The 23,459-nt window shown below is 42.2% G+C and overlaps 1 protein-coding gene across 1 annotated transcript in view; it reads right to left on the reverse strand.

Moving 5' to 3' along the window:
* Positions 1-8,109, reverse strand: part of angpt4 (angiopoietin 4) — a 49,649-nt gene extending 41,540 nt beyond the window's left edge. The window contains exon 1 of the mRNA XM_064965438.1: positions 7,348-8,109. Coding sequence (XP_064821510.1) covers positions 7,348-7,677 — 330 coding nt within the window. The 5' untranslated portion in view covers positions 7,678-8,109. The remainder of the gene's footprint in view (positions 1-7,347) is intronic.
* Positions 8,110-23,459: the final 15,350 nt, after the last annotated feature.

The following is a 23,459-nucleotide window of genomic DNA, read 5'->3' on the forward strand; positions in this document are numbered from 1 at the left end:
GGCACCTATTAACATGACACAGGTATATTTACAGCCAACACTGTCTGCCTTTGGGCTATCAACCCCCACATGTACGTCACACATCCTTGGAAGTCGTGTCAGAGTCACTTGGAGTTGGTGTCAGAGTCACTTGGAGTGGGTGTCACTTGGCACCCTCAAACAGGCAATAAGGAATACCAGTTAAAACTATACTCTGAGCAGCGTCTAACTTTTAAATCCAAGCAGCAAACACAGTTTGTGTCTACCAACATCAGCTCCTCTAAAAGGGAATAAGTAATAGCTGTTAAACTACACACTGACCAAAGTCTAACTTTTAAATCCGAGCAACAAACCACGTTTGTGTCTGTGTAGGGAGCTGGCATCAAACATACTGACAGGTTTACCTTGAGCTCTGTTCCAAGCCGACCCAGCCTGCTACTGTGCCTCTTGCCTTACATCATTTACATGTGATCTCCAGGCAATATAGGCATAGACTCCAGATTACGTGCTTGATTAAGAGCTAATACATCTGATTTCGGATCAGATTCTGGTAGAGCAATGTCAGGCCCTGTCTGCTTCCAAGTCCTCAACGTTGCTGTCAAGGAAATAATGGGAAAGTGATGTTTTTTTTTGTCCTGAGTATGTTTTTGTTTCTGCCAACTGCTTCCTTCAATAACCTCTCTTATAGGAAAGGCCAACTGACAAATTCATCTTGTAAGTATTTTTCTTACAATGGGAAATCTGTTGGTTGATTAGTGAACCAGTGGACACAGGGTTTGCTAATGTATTTGGCTTTTTTTTAGCATTGTTTAGAAGCTAAAGGACTTTACAAAGCAGATAGACATAAGGCAAGGCCAGGCAGCATGGATAAACCCTCATTCTTGCCAGCGTACACGAGAAACAGAAGATACAGCTTAGTTTTGAGCAATGAACATCAGATGTTACAGACAGTATCGTATCGCCATTTTACAGTACTTTCATTGATACAGTCACATATGCATTAACATCAATCTGACTTTAGAGGCGTAGAAGCTCCAGCCTGGCTCAGTCGGTCATAGTTCCAACATAAACCAGTTGGAACGGAGACAGAAGCAACACACAAGCCAACGATTTACGAGGTAGTTAAGAGACGTCCTTATCACTGTCTGGGAGACCGATAGTGGGGATGGTTCCATCCACTCCAATGTTGACTGATGTCGTTGCAGGCGACAACTCTGGGAGTGCGGCTCCCCTCGACCATCGCGGTCTTGGAGATTTCTGAGACACTTCCTCAAGAATGATAATCATGGGAGAAAATGTTTATTTAGCACACAAGAGGTCTCCTCCACTGATCTGAGCCAACCCAATGTACACAAACAGGCTGCAACAGGTAGCCCAATTCTGATGTTTTTTACACTAATTGGTCTTTTGACCAATCACATTGATCTTTCCACATCAGATCTTTCTCAGAGCTGATCTGATTGGCCAAAATACCAATTAGTGGAAAAAAATATCAGAATTGGGCTGCCTGTCGAAATTCAGCCAACGTCTGGTTATGACTGTGACGTTGGCACACCCTGGATTAAACAAACCGCAAGGGCAGACTTTCAAAGTCAAATGCTGTACAATGTTGGCGTACTGTTACATATCATATGTATTTCACCATCTGCGCACTCTTTCTTTAATGTTGTCTGACAATGCCACATGGAAAGCAAGCTTCTTAACTTTTACTCCGGGATTGAATTTCCATTATGGAGACGTTACTGTAGGGTTTTTCAGCCTCTCAAACTGTTCAAATGACGCAAACTACAGCAGAATCCTTCTAGGACTTCATTCTTTTCCCAGAATGAACTCCACATATTGTCGAGGGCATGGCACTTCGTATGGGGCTTTGAACAAGGGGTTCTCGTCATCAAACATGTGGCAAATTAAAGCTGTAAGAGCTTTTGATGCGTTTCTGCAGAAGTCAGATCCTTCCGATTGATAAGCTGGTAATCAGCGGAGGCTGATCTGAGATCTGGCGTTAGAGGGGAGTCCCGTGACAAAGGCCTTTACGAGGTCGTTAAAGACACTGCAAAACGCACTCCCCTCTCCATGCCCTTCACAGCCTGCAGTGAAAACATTCTCAAACTATTCCCAACATTTCCTCCCATTTTTAATAATCACTCCAATTCACTCCCTGCAGGGAAATGAAACCAGTGAGAACCGAGAGACAAAAATCTATTAACTAAGGCTTCAGGGACTTGTTAATGCAGTATTATAGGAGGAGAAACTCTGCGTATTCAAAGAATCATTGCTATTAAGTATTATTATAGCTGTCAGATAGAGATTGGTAGAATTTGTTTGAAGTACACTATAAAGAATGACAGCGCTGGGACGTTGGCAAGGTATCCTCAAACAGATCATCTGTGAAGGAAGAATACTACAAGGATTCAGCGATATACGTTTGAAGTTGAAGTTGATCTATTATTGAAATAGTTTGTATTTGCTCTTTTCTTATGTTCAAAGTTCAATGCACAACAAAGTATCACAGCCGCAACAACCATTCATTCACAACAATTACAGTTTTGTCCAAAACAATCGTACAAAATAATTAACTGGGTACCCAATAAAAATGAAATGTGAGCACACTCATTTTTCTCAGTTCAGTTGAGTTCCTACCACGATGTACCAGTCAAATGTCCCTCTAGAGATAAGGAAATGATGAGGATTGTAGAAGCTGCAGAAGACAAGCCTCTGTAAACTGCGAAATGATCATCAATATCAAAAGCATTCATGCTTATGTAAATATCCTTACTGGTTTTAGATCCTAAATATTATGTACACCTTAGTTATTCATCAAGACAGGCATAGAACTCAGCTAGCTAACTCACCATGATTCCTCAACATCAAGGGAAAAGACTCCCAATTATCTTCTGGTTCAGCACACTGATTATCTAAGCACTTGATTCTTCTGTAGTAGTAATTATTACTTTACAACTTTGGTTTCTAGTTGGTTTCTAGATTTCTTTCTGCTTCAAAGTTTGTGGGTGCTCTTCTCCAAAAGCCAGATGGAAAGAGAGCGAGATCGTTCAGACTCTAGGGTTTGCCAACAAACTCCTAACCCATAAGATTTATGTAAAGAAATTAACTTTAAGTCAGCACCTGCAATAATTACTTTTAAAAATACGTACAGTACCAGTCAAAAGTTTGGACACACCTCCTCATTCAAGGGTTTTTCTTTATATGTACTATTTTCTAAATTGTAGAATAACAGTGAAGACATTAAAACTATGAAATAACACACATGGAAACATGTAGTAACCAAAAAAGCTTTAAGCAAATCAAAATAGATTTTAGATTCTTCAAAGTAGCCACCCTTTGCCTTGATGACAGCTTTGTACACTCTTGGCATTCTCTCAACCAGCTTCATGAGGTAGTCACCTGGAATGCATTTAAGTTAATTTGTGGAATTTCCTTCCTTCTTAATATGTTTGAGCCAATTATAAGTTTTGTGACAAGGTAGGGGTGGTATGCAAAAGATTTGGGAAAAGACCAAGTCCATATTATGGCAAGAACAGCTCAAATAAGCAAAGAGAATCGACAGTCCATCATTATTTTAAGACATGTAGGTCAGTCAATGTGGACAATTTGTGCAGTCGCAAAAACCATCAAGCGCTATGATGAAACTGGCTCTCATGAGGACCGCCACAGGAAAGGAAGACCCAGAGTTACCTCTACTGCAGAGGATAAGTTCATTACAGTTAATTAACTGGCTCTCATGAGGACCGCCACAGGAAAGGAAGACCCAGAGTTACCTCTACTGCAGAGGATAAGTTAATTAGAGTTAACTCCAGAATCTGGTTTGCGCTTAGTGAGAATATCATTTGTTTTTCAAGAAGAAGGACAACCATCTCTACAGGACTCCACCAATCAGGCCTTTATGGTCGAGTGGCCAGGCAGAAGCCACTCCTCAGTAAAAGGCACATGACAGCCCGCTGAGACGTTGTCAAAAGGACTCAGATCATGAGAACAAGATTCTGTCATTTGATGAAACCAAGATTGAACTCTTTTTCTGAATTCACAACTTGGAGGAAAACAGGCACCATCCCTACGGAGAAGCATGGTGGTGGCAGCATCATGCTGCGTGGATGTTTTTCAGCGGCAGGGACTGGGAGACTAGTCAGGATCGAGGGAAAGATGAACGGAGCAAAGTAGAGAGATCTTTGATGAAAACCTGCTCCAGAGCGCTCAGTACCTCAGACAGGACAACGACACTAAGCACACAGCCAAGACAGCGCAGGAGTGGCTTCGGGCCACTCAAGGACAAGTCTCTGAATATCCTTGAGTGGCCCAGCCAGAGCCCAAACTTGAACCCGATCTAAAATCTCTGGAGAGACCTGAAAATAGCTGTGCAGCGACACTCCCCATCTACAGAGAAGGATGGGAGTAATTCCTCAAATACAGGTGTGCCAAGCTTGATATTTCAGGTTTGTATTTTTAATACATTTGTTAACAAATACTAAAATCTGTTTTATGGGGTATTGTGTGTAGATTGATGAGGGAAAAAAAGATTTCAATACATTTTAGAACAAGGCTGCAACGTAACAAAATGTTGAAAAAGTCGAGGGGTCTGAATACTTTCCGAATGCACGGGAAATCAACAATTCCAGGTGAAAGCCAAAGGTCATGTTTTTCTAGTGGGGGGGGAGGGCACTACTACATTAATGAAATATTGCCCTCTTGCTAGATTGATGACTAAAGCCATTGCGAAACAGGGCTGTCAGCTCAACTGGTTAATTAAGGACCGTCTTGTTTTGTGAAAACATTAGGGAATGTCTAAAATAGCATGGTGTGTGGTCCCATTAAAATAATTAACCTTTATTTAACTAGACAAGTCAGTTAAGAATAAATTCTTATTCACAATGACGGCCTAGGAATAGTGGGTTAACTGCCTTGTTCAGGGGCAGAACAACAGATTTGTACATTTTCAGCTCGGGGATTCGATCTAGCAACCTTTCGGTTACTGGCCCAACACTCTAAAGAGCATTGTAATTTATAATGAAGCACAGGGAAATCAGCAGGTGCAAAGTAGGAAGCATATCCATGTTCATATTGAAAGTTTATGGTTCCACTACAGTATGTCACTAGAAAGCCCTAATCATATGAAGTGGTGGGCATCCCGAGTGGCGCAACAGCACTGCATCTCAGTACTAGATGGTTCGAATCCAGGCCGTCCAACCGTCTGTAGGGCCGTGCACAATTGGCCCAGTGTCGTTCGGGTTTGGCCGGGGTAGGCATTCATTGTAAAGAAGAATGAGTTCTTAACTGACTTGCCTAGTTAAATATTTGTATTTATTTTCTAACTGTGGGGCCTGCGCATCCCAAATGTGATCCCCCCATTGGCAAGTGGCAGAATTTTCACTCAGTACAACCTGGGGCCCGACCATATCTCAAGCTCTTTCAAATAGGACATACAATCACTGATCCCTGTGTCTTTGATGGTGGCAGAGCTCTTTTCCAGAGAAGCCTTTGGACCACAGCCATAAAAAAAAGCTGAAACTTCAAATGGCTTCTGCCTTCTCCATTCTCTCTCTCTCCATTCTTTGGAGCCGATCTACACTTTCTGTAGCCAGTGATTGGTGCTGGCTATCAGGGAAAGGCCACATCAAAGGGTGACTCCACTCTGTCCATACCAGGCTGAATGAGAGCCTCATTTGATGTCAGTCATTTGGCAGCAAGCTAAACAACCTGCTGTTAACTGCCTCACTTACTGGTGTTTACAAGGAAACATGTCAATTGAATATTATTCTCCACAAACACTGATGCATTCAGAGAGTTAGAATATTCAGTAGGAAAAAGTCAAATGCAACTGTACATTTTTTTTGTTGAAGGTTGGGTAAAATACCTACATTTTCTGCAGTGATTTGATATGGTAAACTGACCTCTGTAAACCCAGAAGAGCAAGGGTCACCCTCCTCTCTCCTGTTGAGGTGAGGCAGTCTTGAGCTCTTTTACTTGACCCTTTGCATGTTTTTATCGAAGTGGGAGGTACAACGCACACAGTCGATTTGCGCGCGCACACACACACACACACACACACACACACACACACACACACACACACACACACACACACACACACACACTTTATTCATCTTTTCATCATTTGTTCGATGAATCCCCATAAGCATAATCCCAATAAATCAAATTGAACTGGTGTTCACACTCCAGAATATAGATTAGAACTGAGGTATTTCAAAGCAATTAATTTCCATTACTTCTTCTAGGTCGGTTTCCTATTGGTTGAGCACAGTTAGAATTTATAGGGCCAATTATAGTGGAAATAATGAAACGTTCATTTGGTTCATGAAAGTAATTCTCCTGAGATTTAAAAGCAGCACCGTAACAAAAAATGGGCACATTGTTCAGGCTTAATTACCGCTGTTATTCTTGTGCAGCATTGTAATGATGATGAATGTAGACCGTAGGGGAGAGTGGGGTAAGTTGAGCCTCTTTTACGTTAAGCATCACTCCGTCAAGGGACATATAATAAGTATTCAGACCTCCTGACTTTTTTCACATTTTGTTACGTTTATAGCCCTATTCTAAAATGGAGTATGGCCTGAACGCCATCCTTTAGAATGCACTATATATTTCATGATGTTGTGTGTACCTGGAAATAATCAGAATTCATGTAAACATTACAGTTTTGAAAACATAGCTTGTACAACAAAGTGGTCTCTTGGCACAACTTACCCCAGGCATGGGGTAAGTTGAGCCAAGGGACAGGTTAAGTTAAGCTGCTTACACATGTCTGTATTAAGTGAAATATTTACCACTACCATTGTAAAAACCATGTGTATATTTATTTCCCAAACACAATTCAACACAATCACAATCACTTGTTTGTCTTTTAATAATTTTAAACTTATTTTAACACAGGCTTAACATACACTTCATGTTTTTTTTTAACCCTTTTTACATAGGCTAAGCCCTGTTACTTCATATCCCAGCGATAATGTCTTGCATTACGCCTGGGAAGAAAATACTTTGATTTGCTCAATTTGCCATTGGTTCCACCACTGCCAAAACACCAGTTAGAAGTTAATGTTTTATGCGATCAGTTAAGTAAGAACTAAACAAGGGAAACTTGCGTGTGGTCTACATTCACCATTGCTCACTGAGGACCACTGCTCTTTGCTTTGCTCTGGTCCTCTTTCTAAACCCACAATATCAGAACCATATATTTGGCTCCCGATTGGCGCAGCGGTCTAAGGCACTGCTTCTCAGTGCACAATTGGCCCAGTATTGCCTGGGGTAGGCTGTCATTGTAAATGAGAATTTGTTCTTAACGGACTTGCCTAGTTAAATAAAGGAAAAATAAAAAGTACAGGTATCAGCTCTTACCTTCTGCAGCCACTGCGTGTTGTTCTCCATGGCCGTCTCCAGGTGCTGCAATTTCTGTGCAGACCAGTCACTCTCTGCAGGGGGTGGTTTGTCCCTTTGAACCATGTTGGTGCTGCCGTATTGGACCGGGCTGGCCTGACAGCGCTCCATCTCTGGTAGGATGAAGGTGTAGCTGCAGTGGCCGTGCTGGACACGATGGAGCCCCCTGCGCTTTTCTCCTCTGCGCCTCTGCCCTCTACCACCTCCTCCTCCTCCACTAGCACCCACTACGCTAGCCCCCATTACCCCAGCCGTCAGCATCAGCCCCCAACCCAACAGGATTTTCCTCATGGTGCTCCCCACACCTTAATGCCCAGGTAGTAGCACCTGTGACGAGGTGTTGTGATAAAAGTGCCCCCTCCCCCCCCACTTCACTCACTCACTTGAGGTATGGATGCACATGGTTCCAAGCAGAAAAAGGAGAGGAAGCCCTTGTGTTCTCTTCTTCTTAATTTAGATGTATTTTGTCTGTGCTTTGGTTCTTATTATTCTTGATAAAGTCCTGATTTTCTCCCCGCAGGTCCCTGTTTTCTCTAAACTTTCCCTGGCCCCAGTGCTACGTAAGTGAACAGACACAAACATTGACCCCTAAATAGCCACAGAGAAAGAGAGAGGGAGGGGGAGAGAGACAGAGAGAGAACAAGAAAGTGAGGGAGCAGCTCCAAATGAATTTCAATCTTCAATGTCCAAAAAAAAAGAGAAATGCTTTCCTCCCATCCCACTCCAGTGGGTCGAGTTTCAGAAATGGCCAAAGTGAAATAGTTCTGCCCCCTCTTATCTGAGGGTTGGGGGAGGGGGTGGGGAGCTGAGGGAGGTCTATTAGAACACCCCGTCTCTCCGCTCCACTAATCTGCTCTGTCCACGCTGGGGATAAAGATGCCATGTATGGTCTCTCCCCGTTTCAGCCCAGGTTAGGAAACATACATAAGTAAATGCTCATGAATCTGGGCTTGTTACTTTTTACATTTTCTTTCTCTAAGGCACTTTTGGTCACTTTTCACTGTTTTCCGAAGTGTCCATTCATTCACATGCATCTAAACTTTTGAGAGCAAGCCAAATTAGCATATGCTTGTCAGTCAACTAAATGTAAAATGTGTCATTTTTCACATTTTCTGAATAGAACGTTTAACTTGTCGAAGCTTGAACGTACACAACGTCATCCAGTTCTACTGTAGTCAGCAAATATACCACAGCATGCAGCTCATTGGTGAAACCATTTTTCGTCTACTGCACCTCGTTGCCCTTTATTTATTTTCTACACGATCCTTATTTTTGGCATAGTTTGTCTTGTATCTTATGTTGCGGCTGTTGCAGTCCTTAGGGAGAGAGGTCACAGGGAGTGACTTTTTGCCCTGCCTAAAGTGATTCTCATGAGAACTGGGAGAGAAGCCTGGTGAAGGTTCTTGAATATTCTATTTTGACTGAAATCAGGACTTTCAGCAAGTGAAAATTATAAACTACCCCTTTCACCTTTCCTGTGGGAACATTAGTGATATATTTTATTCTGCATTCTTTTTCAACTCTTGCATGTGGTGGTCATCATGCTGTTTGGTGTCTTTTTACATAGATTTTTTTAACTTGGTTGTTTTACAGCGAAGTCACAGCCCTTATTTCATATCACACTCCGACAGCGCTGACTCCAAGTCAATCTTCAGTGGCCTGAATGGTGGTAGGATGTGGAGGAGAAGGTGAAGGAGGAGGGGGTAGGATTTCTATTGCCTTGATTGCTGTCTGGGGAGCAGAGCAGAGTCTCTATATCACACCCAAAGGACACATTCATAGCAACAGATTGAGACATGGAGTGAAAGGTTAACACCTTCACAATATAACTTCCTGTCGGACTGTTTCAACTGATCATTTTAGCAGTTCAAACTCTCCCTGGTAGTAAGACAAGATCTGCCAAATCAATCACAGGTTTTCTGTTTGGGATTGTGGAGTAGTGTGATTTATTTTACTATTACGTGGTCATCCCTACTGCCTCTGGCCTGGCGGACTCACTAAACACAAATGCATATCTTGTAAATAATGTCTGAGAGTTGGAGTGTGCTCCTGTAAAAATAAGAAAATGGTTGCTTAATATAAGGAATTTTAAACGATTTATATGTTTACTTTCAATACTTAAGTATATTTAAATCAAATACTTGTAGACTTTTACTCAAGTAGAATTTTACTGTCTAATGTTCACTACTTTTACTCAAGTATGACAATTTCATACTTTTCCCACCCCTGTTGTGGAGTGTAGGTCAGCATCTGTCAAAGTTAATATTATAAATTTGATCATTTCATCTTTCAAAATAAATTCCTTTCATTTTGTTGGTTGGTAAAGCCTGGTAACCCCAAATCTCAACAATATTACATATGTGGCCGACCGCATCGATTCGGTCTTTTGGAATAGTGTTTTTTACACTGGATAAAGTATAGACTCAGCGCTACAAAATGGTATATCATACACTGCAGTTGAGGAACAATGGGAAAATAATTCTGCTTTGAAAGTTGATAAACTTGTAACCCCAATTTTGAGAAAATAGCCCTTGGATGTTTTGACACACCTACTGGAGAGGTTTTCTTTGTCTACACCTATTCAGCATCGTTCACCACCTCTTAAGCCTTAGCCCCACCCATTTCTTTTAAGGATTCACATGTGAAGCCATGTGCTAAACAGAGTAAGGTAGTGTCGTAAACAACCAAAGATTTCAAGACCAAAAGTGGTGAAAGTAGTAGCCTACAATAATTTTAACTCCAGGGAAAAATATACTTTATCTAGTCCTTAGCCTATATCCTACTCTCTTTGGTTCAGGTCATGTTGTTCTTCACATTTTGATCTGGATATTGCTACTCTGCAAACATGCAAGTAACCATTTCACTGTACCGTTTACACCTTCTGTATCCTGTGCATGTGACAAATACACTTTGATTTGATATAGTATGTTTTAACCAGAGATTATATTTTCTAAGTATTAGATGATGCCTACCCAGACACACGTGTCTAAAATGATGGGTCATGTGAAAAAAATGCTAAATACATCCCCCAGTCACATTTAGCTACTGTATGTGGATGGGTCACTATTGTCTAGACTATTGTACACATGTTCATGAAATACAATAGATGGCAGTAATCAACCCCAGACACACCTGATTAACTTGATGGGTCATGTAATCATCTGGCAAAGAGGAGTCTTTTGTTTAGACATCTAGCTAGCTAAACAATGAACAATAATCCCAACCCCTACAGTACAAACGGATTGTCATAGCTAGCCACTATGCATGAAATGCTGTGGTATGAATCTGCAGGTAGCTAAAGCTTACCTACTAGGTTCAATATTATCTAACTACCTAACATTAGGCATTAGGCGATAACCAGCAATGCAAATTATTTCTGTGATACGAATAATATTACTACACATAACATTAGCTAGTGAGCCAGCAAGCTAACGTTAGCTAGCAGTATGCTTTAAATTGCAATGAAAATTACTTTCTGACAAAATTAGAAATGTTTAATATTTGAAAATGTAGCTGGACTCTTACCCATATACATAGATGAACCCTTCACGGCAGAGTGTTTTTTACATTTGGTTTGTAGCTAGATACAGCTCGTTTGGCTCGTTTGGCTGAATCACAAGAGACACCACCTGGTGAAGTAAGTTTCATTTTTTTCAAGCATCCACCTTATCTTCTACTGTCACTGTACCTCAGAGGAGGCTGTTGGGGGGGGAGCTATGGGAGGATGGGCTCATTATAATGGCTGGAATGGAATTAATGGGCCGGTATCAAACACATCAAACATATGGATGGCCAAGTCAAAGTCCAGACCTGAATCCAATTGAGAATCAGTGGAAAGAACTGAAAACTGCTGTTTACAAATGCCCTCCATCCAACCTCACTGAGCTCGAGCTGTTTTGCAAGGAGGAATGGGAAAACATTTCAGTCTCTCTTTGTGCAAAACTGAGCTCCCCCAAGCGACTTACAGCTGTAATAGCAGCAAAAGGTGGCGCTACAAAGTATTAACTTAAGGGGGCTGAATAATCTTGCACACCCAATTTTTCAGTTTTTGATTTGTTAAAAAAGTTTGAAATATCCAATAAATGTCGTTCCACTTCATGATTGTGTCCCACTTGTTGTTGATTCTTCACAAAAAAATACAGTTTTATATCTTTATGTTTGAAGCCTGAAATGTGGCAAAAGGTCGCAAAGTTCAAGGGGGCGAAATACTTTCGCAAGGCACTGTATACTGTTTGCAACAAGGCACGTACGTAATACTGAAAAAAAATGTGGCAAAGCAATTAACTTTTGGTCCGAAATACAAAGTCTTGTGTGTTGGCAAATTCAATACAACACATTAATTAGTAACATTCTTTATATTTTCAAGTATAGTGGTGGCTGCATCATGTTACAGGTATGCATGTAATTGTTGAGGACTGGGGAGTTTTTCAGTATAAAAAAAGAAATGGAGCTAAGCACAGGCAAAATGTTAGAGGAAAACCTGGTTCAGTCTGCTTTCCACCAGACACTGAGATTAATTCAACTTTCAGCAGTAGAATAACCTAAAACACAAGGCCAAATCTACACTGGAGTTGCTTACTAAGAAGACAGTGAATGTTCCTGTGTGGCCGAGTTACAGTTTTGACTTAAATCTACTTGAAAATCTAGTAATGATCAACAACTAATTAGACATAGCTTAAATAATGGGCTCAATCCAGGTATGGAAAGCTCTTAGAGACTTACCCAGAAAGACTCCCAAAGTATTGACTCAGGGGTGTGAAATTTTAAATACATTTCTAAAAATATGTTTTCACTTGTCATTATGGGGTACAGCGTTGCTGTACAGCACTCATGGGTGCACATATTAACCATATACTCATATACAGAGTGCGCAGCTGAACACTGTATGCTGGAAACACTTGGTTTGTTGTTTTTGACAAAAAATAACTAATCTTCGTTAGATATAAATAGTGAACATGTTATTGGTTAGATTCCGTGACACGGTTAGCTTTTAACAGTTAGGACCGCTCGTTTATGTACCGGAATCCTGCTTAACAGACAGGTTGAAGCCTGCTCGACAGAGCCGCTAACCTTAGCTAGCTAATCTGCTAGCTAAACTGCTAGCCATCAAGCTAACGAAGTAAGTCCCTGATGAGTATTGCAATGGAGTCCTTTTTGTCTGGAGAAGTAAATGAACGGTTCTGGTGCTATAGGAGCTGTATCTACTAAGCAGTGTTTCGGGACAAATTGGATCACTCAGTTTCAACGCGGCAATAGTTTGCTTTCTGAGGATTATAGGATTGAAGTGGCTTCCTTTAACAAGCAGGTCTCCAGCCTACGTAAGAAACTGGGGAAAACGTAGAGTGGAATGTTCACCTTTTCCACGCCGGTGGCTGGATGACGTTATCATTTGTTAGATGCATCCCCGCCTTGGCGTTTGTCGTTGTCCGACTGGCCGTGTTGCCCGTAGTTCATACGCCAGTGGAGCCTTCGACTGCCTTTCCTCCCACATCTGATAGCGGAGTCGAAAGAGCATGCCAATCAATGATGGTCGCATGTCACGAGCCGTGGAAGCCAAAGACAGCGGTTTACCGCAAACAAAGCTGCAGTCGCAACGGGAGGCCCGGAGCGGATGCAAACAACGAATAGTTTCGCAGCCCTGGAGCCTGATCTTCCCGCACCTCTGTCGCTGGGGGTACCTGTGTCTGCGGCCGCTGTGCCCACTCCTTCCCCTACGATTTCGAACTCGATATCGACAAACTTCCATCGCTGCTTTGGATCGAGTGGGGCTTCCCCATCTATAGGATGCCTGCACCAGGCATTGGGAGCTATGGAATCAAGTTATCCTGCCTCTCGCCCGTCCTTAAAGGGTTCTTCAAATCCAGTGAAGCGTGGGAGTGGGCGAATTTCCTCGTCTTTCTCGCCAGACGTGATTTTGGGCAGCTCCATGGTAGGAAATGTCACTGTTCCTGGTGCAAAAACAATGCCCTATCCCGGAGCTTGAGTATATGACATTACTAAGCTGCCCACTATTCTACGCCAGGATATGGAAATCTATTCCATCATAGTCCATGTGGGTTTTAATGACAATATGAAGAGCAACCCTGAACAGTTGAATCTGGATTTTAAAGAGCTGATTGAGTCTCTGCTAGACACTAATAAAAGACCCATCATATCTGTGTCACGGCTGTTCAAAGCAGAGGATGATGGTGCAGCGTTGTGAGCGTACATTATCTTTTAAAGATCAAAATGATGCCAACCAAAAAACACTACAAAACCAAACCGTGAAGCTCAAAGGCTAAGTGCCCTAAACAAAGTCCACCTCCCACAAAATCAGGTGGGAAAAAAGGGCACCTAAGTATGGTTCCCAATCAGAGACAAAGATAGACAGCTGTCCCTGATTGAGAACCATACCTGGCCAAACACAAAGAAATAGAAAACATAGAACACAAAACATATAATGCACCCCCCAACTCACGCCCTGATCAAACCAAAATAGAGATATAAAAAAGGATCTCTAAGGTCAGGGCGTGACAATCTGGCCCTGTGCCCTCTCTGAACTGTGGCATTGAATGCTTTAGCAGGATTCTTTCTCTTCACTACTGGCTAAGTAATTATTGCAGCTCAATGGGTGTAACTTTTGTTGGTAATTTCGATACCTTTTGGATGCAAAACATATTTTATAAGGAGGATGGGATCCACCTGAATAATTTAGGTTCCTGGATCCGTTCAAAGAATTACAGTGGGGCAAAAAAGTATTTAGTCAGCCACCAATTGTGCAAGTTCTCCCACTTAAAAATATGAGAGAGGCCTGTAATTTTCATCATAGGGGTACACTTCAACTATGACAGACAAAATGAGAGAGAAAAAATCCAGAAAATCACATTGTAGGATTTTTAATGAATTTATTTGCAAATTATGGTGGAAAATAAGTATTTGGTCAATAACAAAAGTTTATCTCAATACTTTGTTATATACCCTTTGTTGGCAATGACAGAGGTCAAACATTTTCTGTAAGTCGTCACAAGGTTTTCACACACTGTTCCTGGTATTTTGGCCCATTCCTCCATGCAGATCTCCTCTATAGCAGTGATGTTTTGGGGCTGTTGCGGGCCTCTCATCATTTTAAGTGGGAGAACTTTCACAATTGGTGGCTGACTAAATACTTTTTTTGCCCCACTGTATATACTGTATTCTATCCTACTGTATCTTAGTCTATGCCACTCTGACATTGCTCATCCTAATCTTTACATAAACTAAATTGAATTCCTTTACTTTAGATTGTGTGTATTGTTAGGTATTACTGCACAGTTGGAGCTAGAAACACAAGGAATTCACTACACCCGCAATTACATCTGCTAAACACGTGTATGTGACAAATACCATTTGATTTGATTTGATTTGAAGCGGTCCTGAAATTACAGGAGCTCGTCCCTTTTAATGAGTTTAAAGCTAGGGTAAACAATATGATGGAAAATTAAGTGGGTGGGCTGTCAATGTTTTGACCCCTAGTTGTACCATACTTCCCCAAACCATCTTGCTACTCAATCTGTAAATTGATGTTGTTTTTATTTTATTTATTGCAGTGCTTCTATTTTCAATGTGTCTGCAACTTTGTGTGCCGCTATTTTGGTCAGGTCTCTCTTGTAAAATAGATTGTCAATCTCAATGACACCAACCTGGTGAAATAATGGTAAAATAAAATAATAAAATAGATTGCTCTGACATAGAGAAAAAATAAATTGTATCGTAGAAATGAAGAGTGTTCAAATAAGGAGCTCCACTTTGTTGAGAAATCTACTCATTTTCATATGACAGGCAAAAGTAGAGCCAACAGTAACTTACAGTTTGTGACCATATCACACAGATGATTATCTGAATTCTTAGGATTGTAAAAAAAATAATACCTGTAATAATTGTTCATGAGTCCAGTGTCCTTTAAAATGGTATATGTTGAATTTATACTAATGTATGTTTTGGAAATGGAGAAACGAGATTGCAAATAGTCATTCTTTCATCGTCCCTTTGAGCTGCTATCAGATGGGCCAGAATTGAAAGAAGACAACAGAGCATCTCTCTCAACTCAAGAACTACTGTGTTCTCTTCTTTGAAGGGATAGTTCACCCAAATGACAAAATCACCATATGACAACAATCCATACAAATGCAGCTAGACAGTGGCCTGCTAAACAAGACTAAAGTATGGATTGCTGTCATATCTTGTCCATAGACTGCTTACAGGGTGAAGCAAACAGAATACATTTGTTTGTAATTTGGGTGTACCTCCCTTTAATGATTTTTATGTGAATAAAATGTCTATGTGGATTACCTGCAAGGATAATCAGAACATCATTTCAAAGTCAGTAATACCTACAAGCTTCTCGTTTTCTTTGGTTCAGAAGGAGAAACTGACAGAAGCTGAAAGGAATACCTTTACAGGATTAAACTTTTACAGACTGATGAGTTCTGCAATCTCCTTCAAACCAAAGAGGGGAACATCCCACAATGGTGCTACCTCTCAGGGGAATACAGAAAAATGTACAGTGCAGTGTGTATCACACCACTAGGCAATTCCTTTTATCTATGACATTGAGGTCTTCCCTACAAGCGTCCTGTGAGTCCTATCACTTTTTTATTGGGGCGAAACAAGTTATAGAAATGCATATGGAATTGTACAATTTTTATGCAGACTTTACACATTAATCTATGTGAAAATGTTATTTCCCTTCAAGCATCATGAAGCTTTATATTTCTGCCATCAAGCGAATGTTCTTATCAGTTAGTGGTACAATTGAAGTTAGTGGAACAGTCGGAAGTTTACATATAACTTAGCCAAATACATTTAAACTCAGTTTTTCACAATTCCAGACATTTAATCCTAGTAAAAAATCCCTGTCTTTAGGTCAGTTAGGATCACCACTTTATTTTAAGAATGTGAAATGTCAGAATAATAGTAGAGAGAAGGATTTATTTCAGCTTTTATTTCTTTCATCACATTCCCAGTGGATCAGAAGTTTACATACACTCAATTAGTATTTGGTAGCATTGCCTTTAAATTGTTTAACTTGGGTCAAATGTTTCGGGTAGCCTTCCCACAAGCGTCCCAAAATAAGTTGGGTGAATTTTGGCCCATTCCTCCTGACAGAGCTGGTGTAACTGAGTCAGGTTTGTAGGCCTCCTTTGATCGCACACACATTTTCTATACGATTGAGGTCAGGGCTTTGTGATGGCCACTTCAATACCTTGACTTTGTTGTCCTTAAGCCATTTTGCCACAACTTGCTTGGGGTCATTGTCCATTTGGGAGACCCATTTGTGACCAAGCTTTAACTTTATCTGATGTCTTGAGATGTTGCTTCAATATATCCACAAATTTTCCTCTCCTCATGATGCCATCTATTTTGTGAAGCGCACCAGTCCCTCCTGCAGCAAAGCACCCCCACAACGTGATGCTGCCACCCTTATGCTTCATGGTTGGGATGGTGTTCTCCAGCTTGCAAGCCTCCCCCTTTTTCCTCCAAACATAACTGTTCTATTTTTTTTTCATCAGACCAGTGGACATTTCTCCAAAAAGTACGATCTTTGTCCCCATGTGCAGTTGCAAACCATAGTCTGGCTTTTTTTATGGCGGATTTCGAGCAGTGGCTTCTTCCTTGCTGAGCGGCCTTTCAGGTTATGTCGATATAGGACTCGTTTTACTGAGGATATAGCTACTTTTGTACCTGTTTCCTCCAGCATCTTCAAATCAAATCAAATCAAATCAAATTTATTTGTCACATACACATGGTTAGCAGATGTTAATGCGAGTGTAGCGAAATGCTTGTGCTTCTAGTTCCGACAATGCAGTAATAACCAACAAGTAATCTAACTAACAATTCCTAATCTACTGTCTTATACACAGTGTAAGGGGATAAAGAATATGTACATAAGGATATATGAGTGAGTGATGGTACAGAGCAGCATAGGCAAGATACAGTAGATGGTATCGAGTACAGTATATACATGTGAGATGAGTATGTAAACAAAGTGGCATAGTTAAAGTGGCTAGTGATACATGTATTACATAAGGATGCAGTCGATGATATGGAGTACAGTATATAGGTATGCATATGAGATGAATAATGTAGGGTAAGTAACATTATATAAGGTAGCATTGTTTAAAGTGGCAAGTGATATATTTACAACATTTCCCATTAATTCCCATTATTAAAGTGGCTGGAGTTGAGTCAGTGTCAGTGTGTAGGCAGCAGCCACTCAATGTTAGTGGTGGCTGTTTAACAGTCTGATGGCCTTGAGATAGAAGCTGTTTTTCAGTCTCTCGGTCCCAGCTTTGATGCACCTGTACTGACCTCGCCTTCTGGATGATAGCGGGGTGAACAGGCAGTGGCTCGGGTGGTAGATGTCCTTGATGATCTTTATGGCCTTCCTGTAACATCGGGTGGTGTAGGTGTCCTGGAGGGCAGGTAGTTTGCCCCCGATGATGCGTTGTGCAGACCTCACCACCCTCTGGAGAGCCTTACGGTTGAGGGCGGAGCAGTTGCCGTACCAGGCTGTGATGCATCCCGCCAGGATGCTCTCGATTGTGCCTCTGTAGAAGTTTGTGAGTGCTTTTGGTGACAAGCCGAATTTCTTCAGCCTCCTAAGGTTGAAGAGGCGCTGCTGCGCCTTCTTCACGATGCTGTCTGTGTGAGTGGACCAATTCAGTTTGTCTGTGATGTGTATGCCGAGGAACTTAAAACTTGCTACTCTCTCCACTACTGTTCCATCGATGTGGATAGGGGGGTGTTCCCTCTGCTGTTTCCTGAAGTCCACAATCATCTCCTTAGTTTTGTTGACGTTGAGTGTGAGGTTATTTTCCTGACACCACACTCCGAGGGCCCTCACCTCCTCCCTGTAGGCCGTCTCGTAGTTGTTGGTAATCAAGCCTACCACTGTTGTGTCGTCCGCAAACTTGATGATTGAGTTGAAGGCGTGCGTGGCCACGCAGTCGTGGGTGAACAAGGAGTACAGGAGAGGGCTCAGAACGCACCCTTGTGGGGCCCCAGTGTTGAGGATCAGCGGGGAGGAGATGTTGTTACCTACCCTCACCACCTGGGGGCGGCCCGTCAGGAAGTCCAGTACCCAGTTGCACAGGGCGGGGTCGAGACCCAGGGTCTCGAGCTTGATGACGAGCTTGGAGGGTACTATGGTGTTGAATGCCGAGCTGTAGTCGATGAACAGCATTCTCACATAGGTATTCCTTTTGTCCAGATGGGTTAGGGCAGTGTGCAGTGTGGTTGAGATTGCATCGTCTGTGGACCTATTTGAGCGGTAAGCAAATTGGAGTGGGTCTAGGGTGTCAGGTAGGGTGGAGGTGATATGGTCCTTGACTAGTCTCTCAAAGCACTTCATGATGACGGAAGTGAGTGCTACGGGGCGGTAGTCGTTTAGCTCAGTTACCTTAGCTTTCTTGGGAACAGGAACGATGGTGGCCCTCTTGAAGCATTTGGGAACAGCAGACTGGTATAGGGATTGATTGAATATGTCCGTAAACACACCAGCCAGCTGGTCTGCGCATGCTCTGAGGGCGCGGCTGGGGATGCCGTCTGGGCCTGCAGCCTTGCGAGGGTTAACACGTTTAAATGTTTTACTCACCTCGGCTGCAGTGAAGGAGAGACCGCATTTGTCCGTTGCAGGCAGTGTCAGTGGCACTGTATTGTCCTCAAAGCGGGCAAAAAAGTTATTTAGTCTGCCTGGGAGCAAGACATCCTGGTCCGTGACTGGGCTGGATTTCTTCCTGTAGTCCGTGATTGTCTGTAGACCCTGCCACATGCCTCTTGTGTCTGAGCCGTTGAATTGGGATTCTACTTTGTCTCTGTACTGACGCTTAGCTTGTTTGATAGCCTTACGGAGGGAATAGCTGCATTGTATGTATTCAGTCATGTTACCAGACACCTTGCCCTCATTGAAAGCAGTGGTTCGCGCTTTCAGTTTCACACGAATGCTGCCATCAATCCAAGGTTTCTGGTTAGGGAATGTTTTAATCGTTGCTATGGGAACGACATCTTCAACGCACGTTCTAATGAACTCGCACACCGAATCAGCGTATTCGTCAATGTTGTTATTTGACGCAATACGAAACATGTCCCAGTCCACGTGATGGAAGCAGTCCTTACCGCTCACAAGGTCCTTTGCTGTTGTTCTGGGATTGATTTGTGCTTTTCGCACCAAAGTACGTTCATCTCTAGGAGACAGAGCACTTCTCCGTTCTGAGCGGTAAGGATGGCTGCGTGGTCCCGTGGTGTTTATACTTGCGTACTATTGTTTGTACAGGATGAACCAGACTTTTAGAGGTCTTGGCTGATTTATTTAGATCTTCCCATGATGTCAAGCAAAGAGGCACTGAGCTTGAAGATAGGCCCTGAAATACAGTCGTGGCCAAAAGATTTGAGAATGAAACAAATATGAATTTTCACAAAGTCTGCTGCCTCAGTGTATTTAGATATTTTTGTCAGATGTTACTATGGACGACTGAAGTATAATTACAAGCATTTCATAAGTGTCAAAGGCTTTTATTGACAATTACATGAAGTTGATGCAAAGAGTCAATATTTGCAGTGTTGACACTTGTTTTTCAAGACCTCTGCAATCCGCACTAGCATGCTGTCAATTAACTTCTGGGCTACATCCTGACTGATGGCAGCCCATTCTTGCATAATCAATGCTTGGATAGTCAGAATTTGTTGGTTTTTGTTTGTCCATCCGCCTCTTGAGGATTGACCACAAGTTCTCAATGGGATTAAGGTCTGGGGAGATTCCTGGCCATGAACCCAAAATGTTTCCCGAGCCACATAGTTATCACTTTTGCCTTATGGCAAGGTGCTCCATCATGCTGGCAAAGGCATTGTTCATCACCAAACTGTTCCTGGATGGTTAGGAGAATTTGTTTTCGGAGGATTTGTTGGTACCATTCTTTATTCATGGCTGTGTTCTTAGGCAAAATTGTGAGTGAGCCCCTTCCCTTGGCTGAGAAGCTACCCCACACATGAATGGTCTCAGGATGCTTTACTGTTGGCATGACACAGAACTGATGGTAGCGCTCACCTTGTCTTCTCCGGACAAGCTTTTTCCCGGATGCCCCAAACAATCGGAAAGTGGATTCATCAGAGAAAACGACTTTACCCCAGTCCTCAGCAGTCCAATCCCTGTACCTTTTGCAGAATATCAGTCTGTCCCTGATGTTTTTCCTGGAGAGAAGTGGCTCCTTTGCTGCCCTTCTTGACACCAGGTCATCCTCCAAAAGTCTTTGCCTCACTGTGCGTGCAGATGCACTCACACCTGCCTGCTGCCATTCCTGAGCAAGCTCTATACTGGTGGTGCTCCAATCCCTCAGTTGAATCAACTTTAGGAGACAGTCCTGGCGCTTGCTGGACTTTCTTGGGCGCCCTGAAGCCTTCTTCACAACAATTGAACCGCTCTCCTTGAAGTTCTTGATGATCCGATAAATGGTTGATTTAGGTACAATCTTACTGGCAGCAATATCCTTGCCTGTGAAGCCTTTTTTGCGCAAAGCAATGATGACGGCACGTGTTTCCTAGTAGTTAACCATAGTTGACAGAAGAAGAACAATGATTCCAAGCACCACCCTCCTTTGGAAGCTTACAGTCTGTTATTTGAACTCAATCAGCATGACAGAGTGATCTCCAGTCTTGTCCTCGTCAACACTCACACCTGACATGATGTCAGCTGGTCCTTTTGTGGCAGGGCTGAAATGCAGTGGAAATGTTTTTTGGGGGGGGGATTCAGTTCATATGCATGGCAGAGGGACTTTGCAATTAATTGCAATTCATTTGATCACTTTTCGTAACATTCTGGAGTATATGCAAATTGCCATCATACAAACTGAGGCAGCAGACTTTGTGAAAATTAATATTTGTGTCATTTTCAAAACTTTTGGCCACGACTGTACATCCACTGGTACACCTTCAATTGACTCATATTATGCCAATTAGCCTATCAAAAGTTTCTAAAGGCATGACATCATTGTTTGGAATTTCTCAAGCACAGTTAATTTAGTGTATGTAATCTTCTGACCCATTGGAATTGTGATACAGTGAAATATCAGTGAAATAATCTGTCTGTAAACAATTGTTGGAAAAAGTACTTGTGTCATGCACAAACTAGATGTCCTAACCGACTAGGCAAAACTGTAGTTAGTTAACAAGAAATTTGTGGAACGGTTGAAAAATGAGTTTTAATGACTCCAACCTAAGTGGATGTAAACGTCTGACTTCAACTGTATAACCAACATGTCATTGAAGTTTTATTTATGCCATCAAAACTCACTCTTGACCAATCAGGAAAAAAGCGCTCCTGTTGGGTGACCGATCAGCTGCTAAGAGGAGACCAGATGGGATCACGAGACACGTTTCTGACATTTTAACAGTACAGACTACAGGATGGAACCTGGTTTCCAGAGCTAACTGACAGCGTTATGGTCCTGAAGCTTTAAAGTACAAGCCCCACCCTCCAGGACAGCTTTCACCGCCATCTATCAAATATTTGTCTCATAGTGATTTAGTGTTTCTGGATCTCTTGCTGTTTGATTAACGTTTCCATATCGACCGCAGGCACTTGATTCCAAAATCCAAATCCCAACAATTAGCGTCTTTAAACAAGCAAATCAACATGTTGTTCTAAAGAGCTCCCGGGGCTCCTCTTAAATAAATTAAGGACTGGTTTCTTAAATTGCCACAGAATGTTGCCATGTGCACTCCTGGATAGAGAATCCAGCCCTGCGTGAATCCTATCTCATCTGGCTTTTTCTTACCAGATTGGAGCCTATTTCTCTGATATCAGCCAGAGTAATGAACACATTAACCATTGTATCTTAGTTCATTTGGAGCACACCCCACATGTGTTTTCCAGTACAAGGCCCTGCCAGATAACATTCATGTTTGTAAAATAAAAGGACACCCCTCCCAAGACAAAATGTGCAATTTCATAAAAAATAAAAAATAAACGTTAGGGTTTGGAATCAACTGATCTTGTACAAGCATTACACCGAGGAATTTCACTAGGACTGATCATAGAGGGAAATCATATTATTCGTTTGTACAAGATAGATATTAGCAATTAAATATCCTAAATGTATGTCCCATTTTTTGCTTTAATGTTTTCTGTAAGGTTCCCACACATGAATCCATTTCTTATCTCATACAACCCCACAAAAACTTAGTTTTAGGAAAACAATATATGATCTTGCTCATGGGGGTGGGGAGGTTGGGCCCGTTTGGTTTAATGAGGTCATTTCAGGACCATAATGTCTGTCCATTTAAGTGGACCCCTGTTGACTCAAGAGCACTACCAGAGGAACACCTTCTGTATAGCCTTTTTTAAGATGCCCCAGTGATCATAGATTGTTACAAATGTTATTGGTGATCAGCAATATTCTTCAGTTGCATAAATGGGCAGAGGGGCATCTTTCTTTAACTGTTTCAGAGTAGATCTGGATGAGAAGCAGGGCACTATTCCCATGGTTGGGCTGCTGAGCACACAGGGACAGAGAAGCAAATTCTGGTTTGTTCCCAGTAAAATTATGCTTTTTAAATACTTTATCACTATAATGAAAAGCAGGTCCAGAGAAGAATACAGACTGGTGTGTGACGGTGTCGGTGATGGTGACGGTGTGTATGTGTCTACATGTATGGGGGAGAAAGAGGGAGAAGGTCAAATGTAAAGGATTAGACAACAGCATAGACCTCCAGTGAAGACAAACCCTGGTTAAGATGTCCGAGAGCAAGACAGAGAGTGAGAGCGAGACAGAGAGCGAGACAGAGAGCGAGACAGGGAGCGAGACAGAGACAGAGACAGAGCGCGAGACAGAGCAAGATCGAGACAGAGAGCGAGAGCGAGACAGGGAGCGAGATAGAGACAGAGACAGACAAAGAGAGCGAGACAGAGAGCGAGAGCGAGACAGTGAGCAAGGCAGAAAGCGAGACAGAGAGCAAGAGCGAGAGCGAGACAGAGAGCGAGACAGAGACAGAGACAGAGAGTGAGAGCGAGAGCGAGACAGAGACAGAGACAGAGAAAGAGAGCGAGACAGAGACAGAGACAG

The sequence above is a fragment of the Oncorhynchus masou genome, chromosome 5, assembly GCF_036934945.1.
Source record: "Oncorhynchus masou masou isolate Uvic2021 chromosome 5, UVic_Omas_1.1, whole genome shotgun sequence".
NCBI lineage: Eukaryota > Metazoa > Chordata > Actinopteri > Salmoniformes > Salmonidae > Oncorhynchus > Oncorhynchus masou.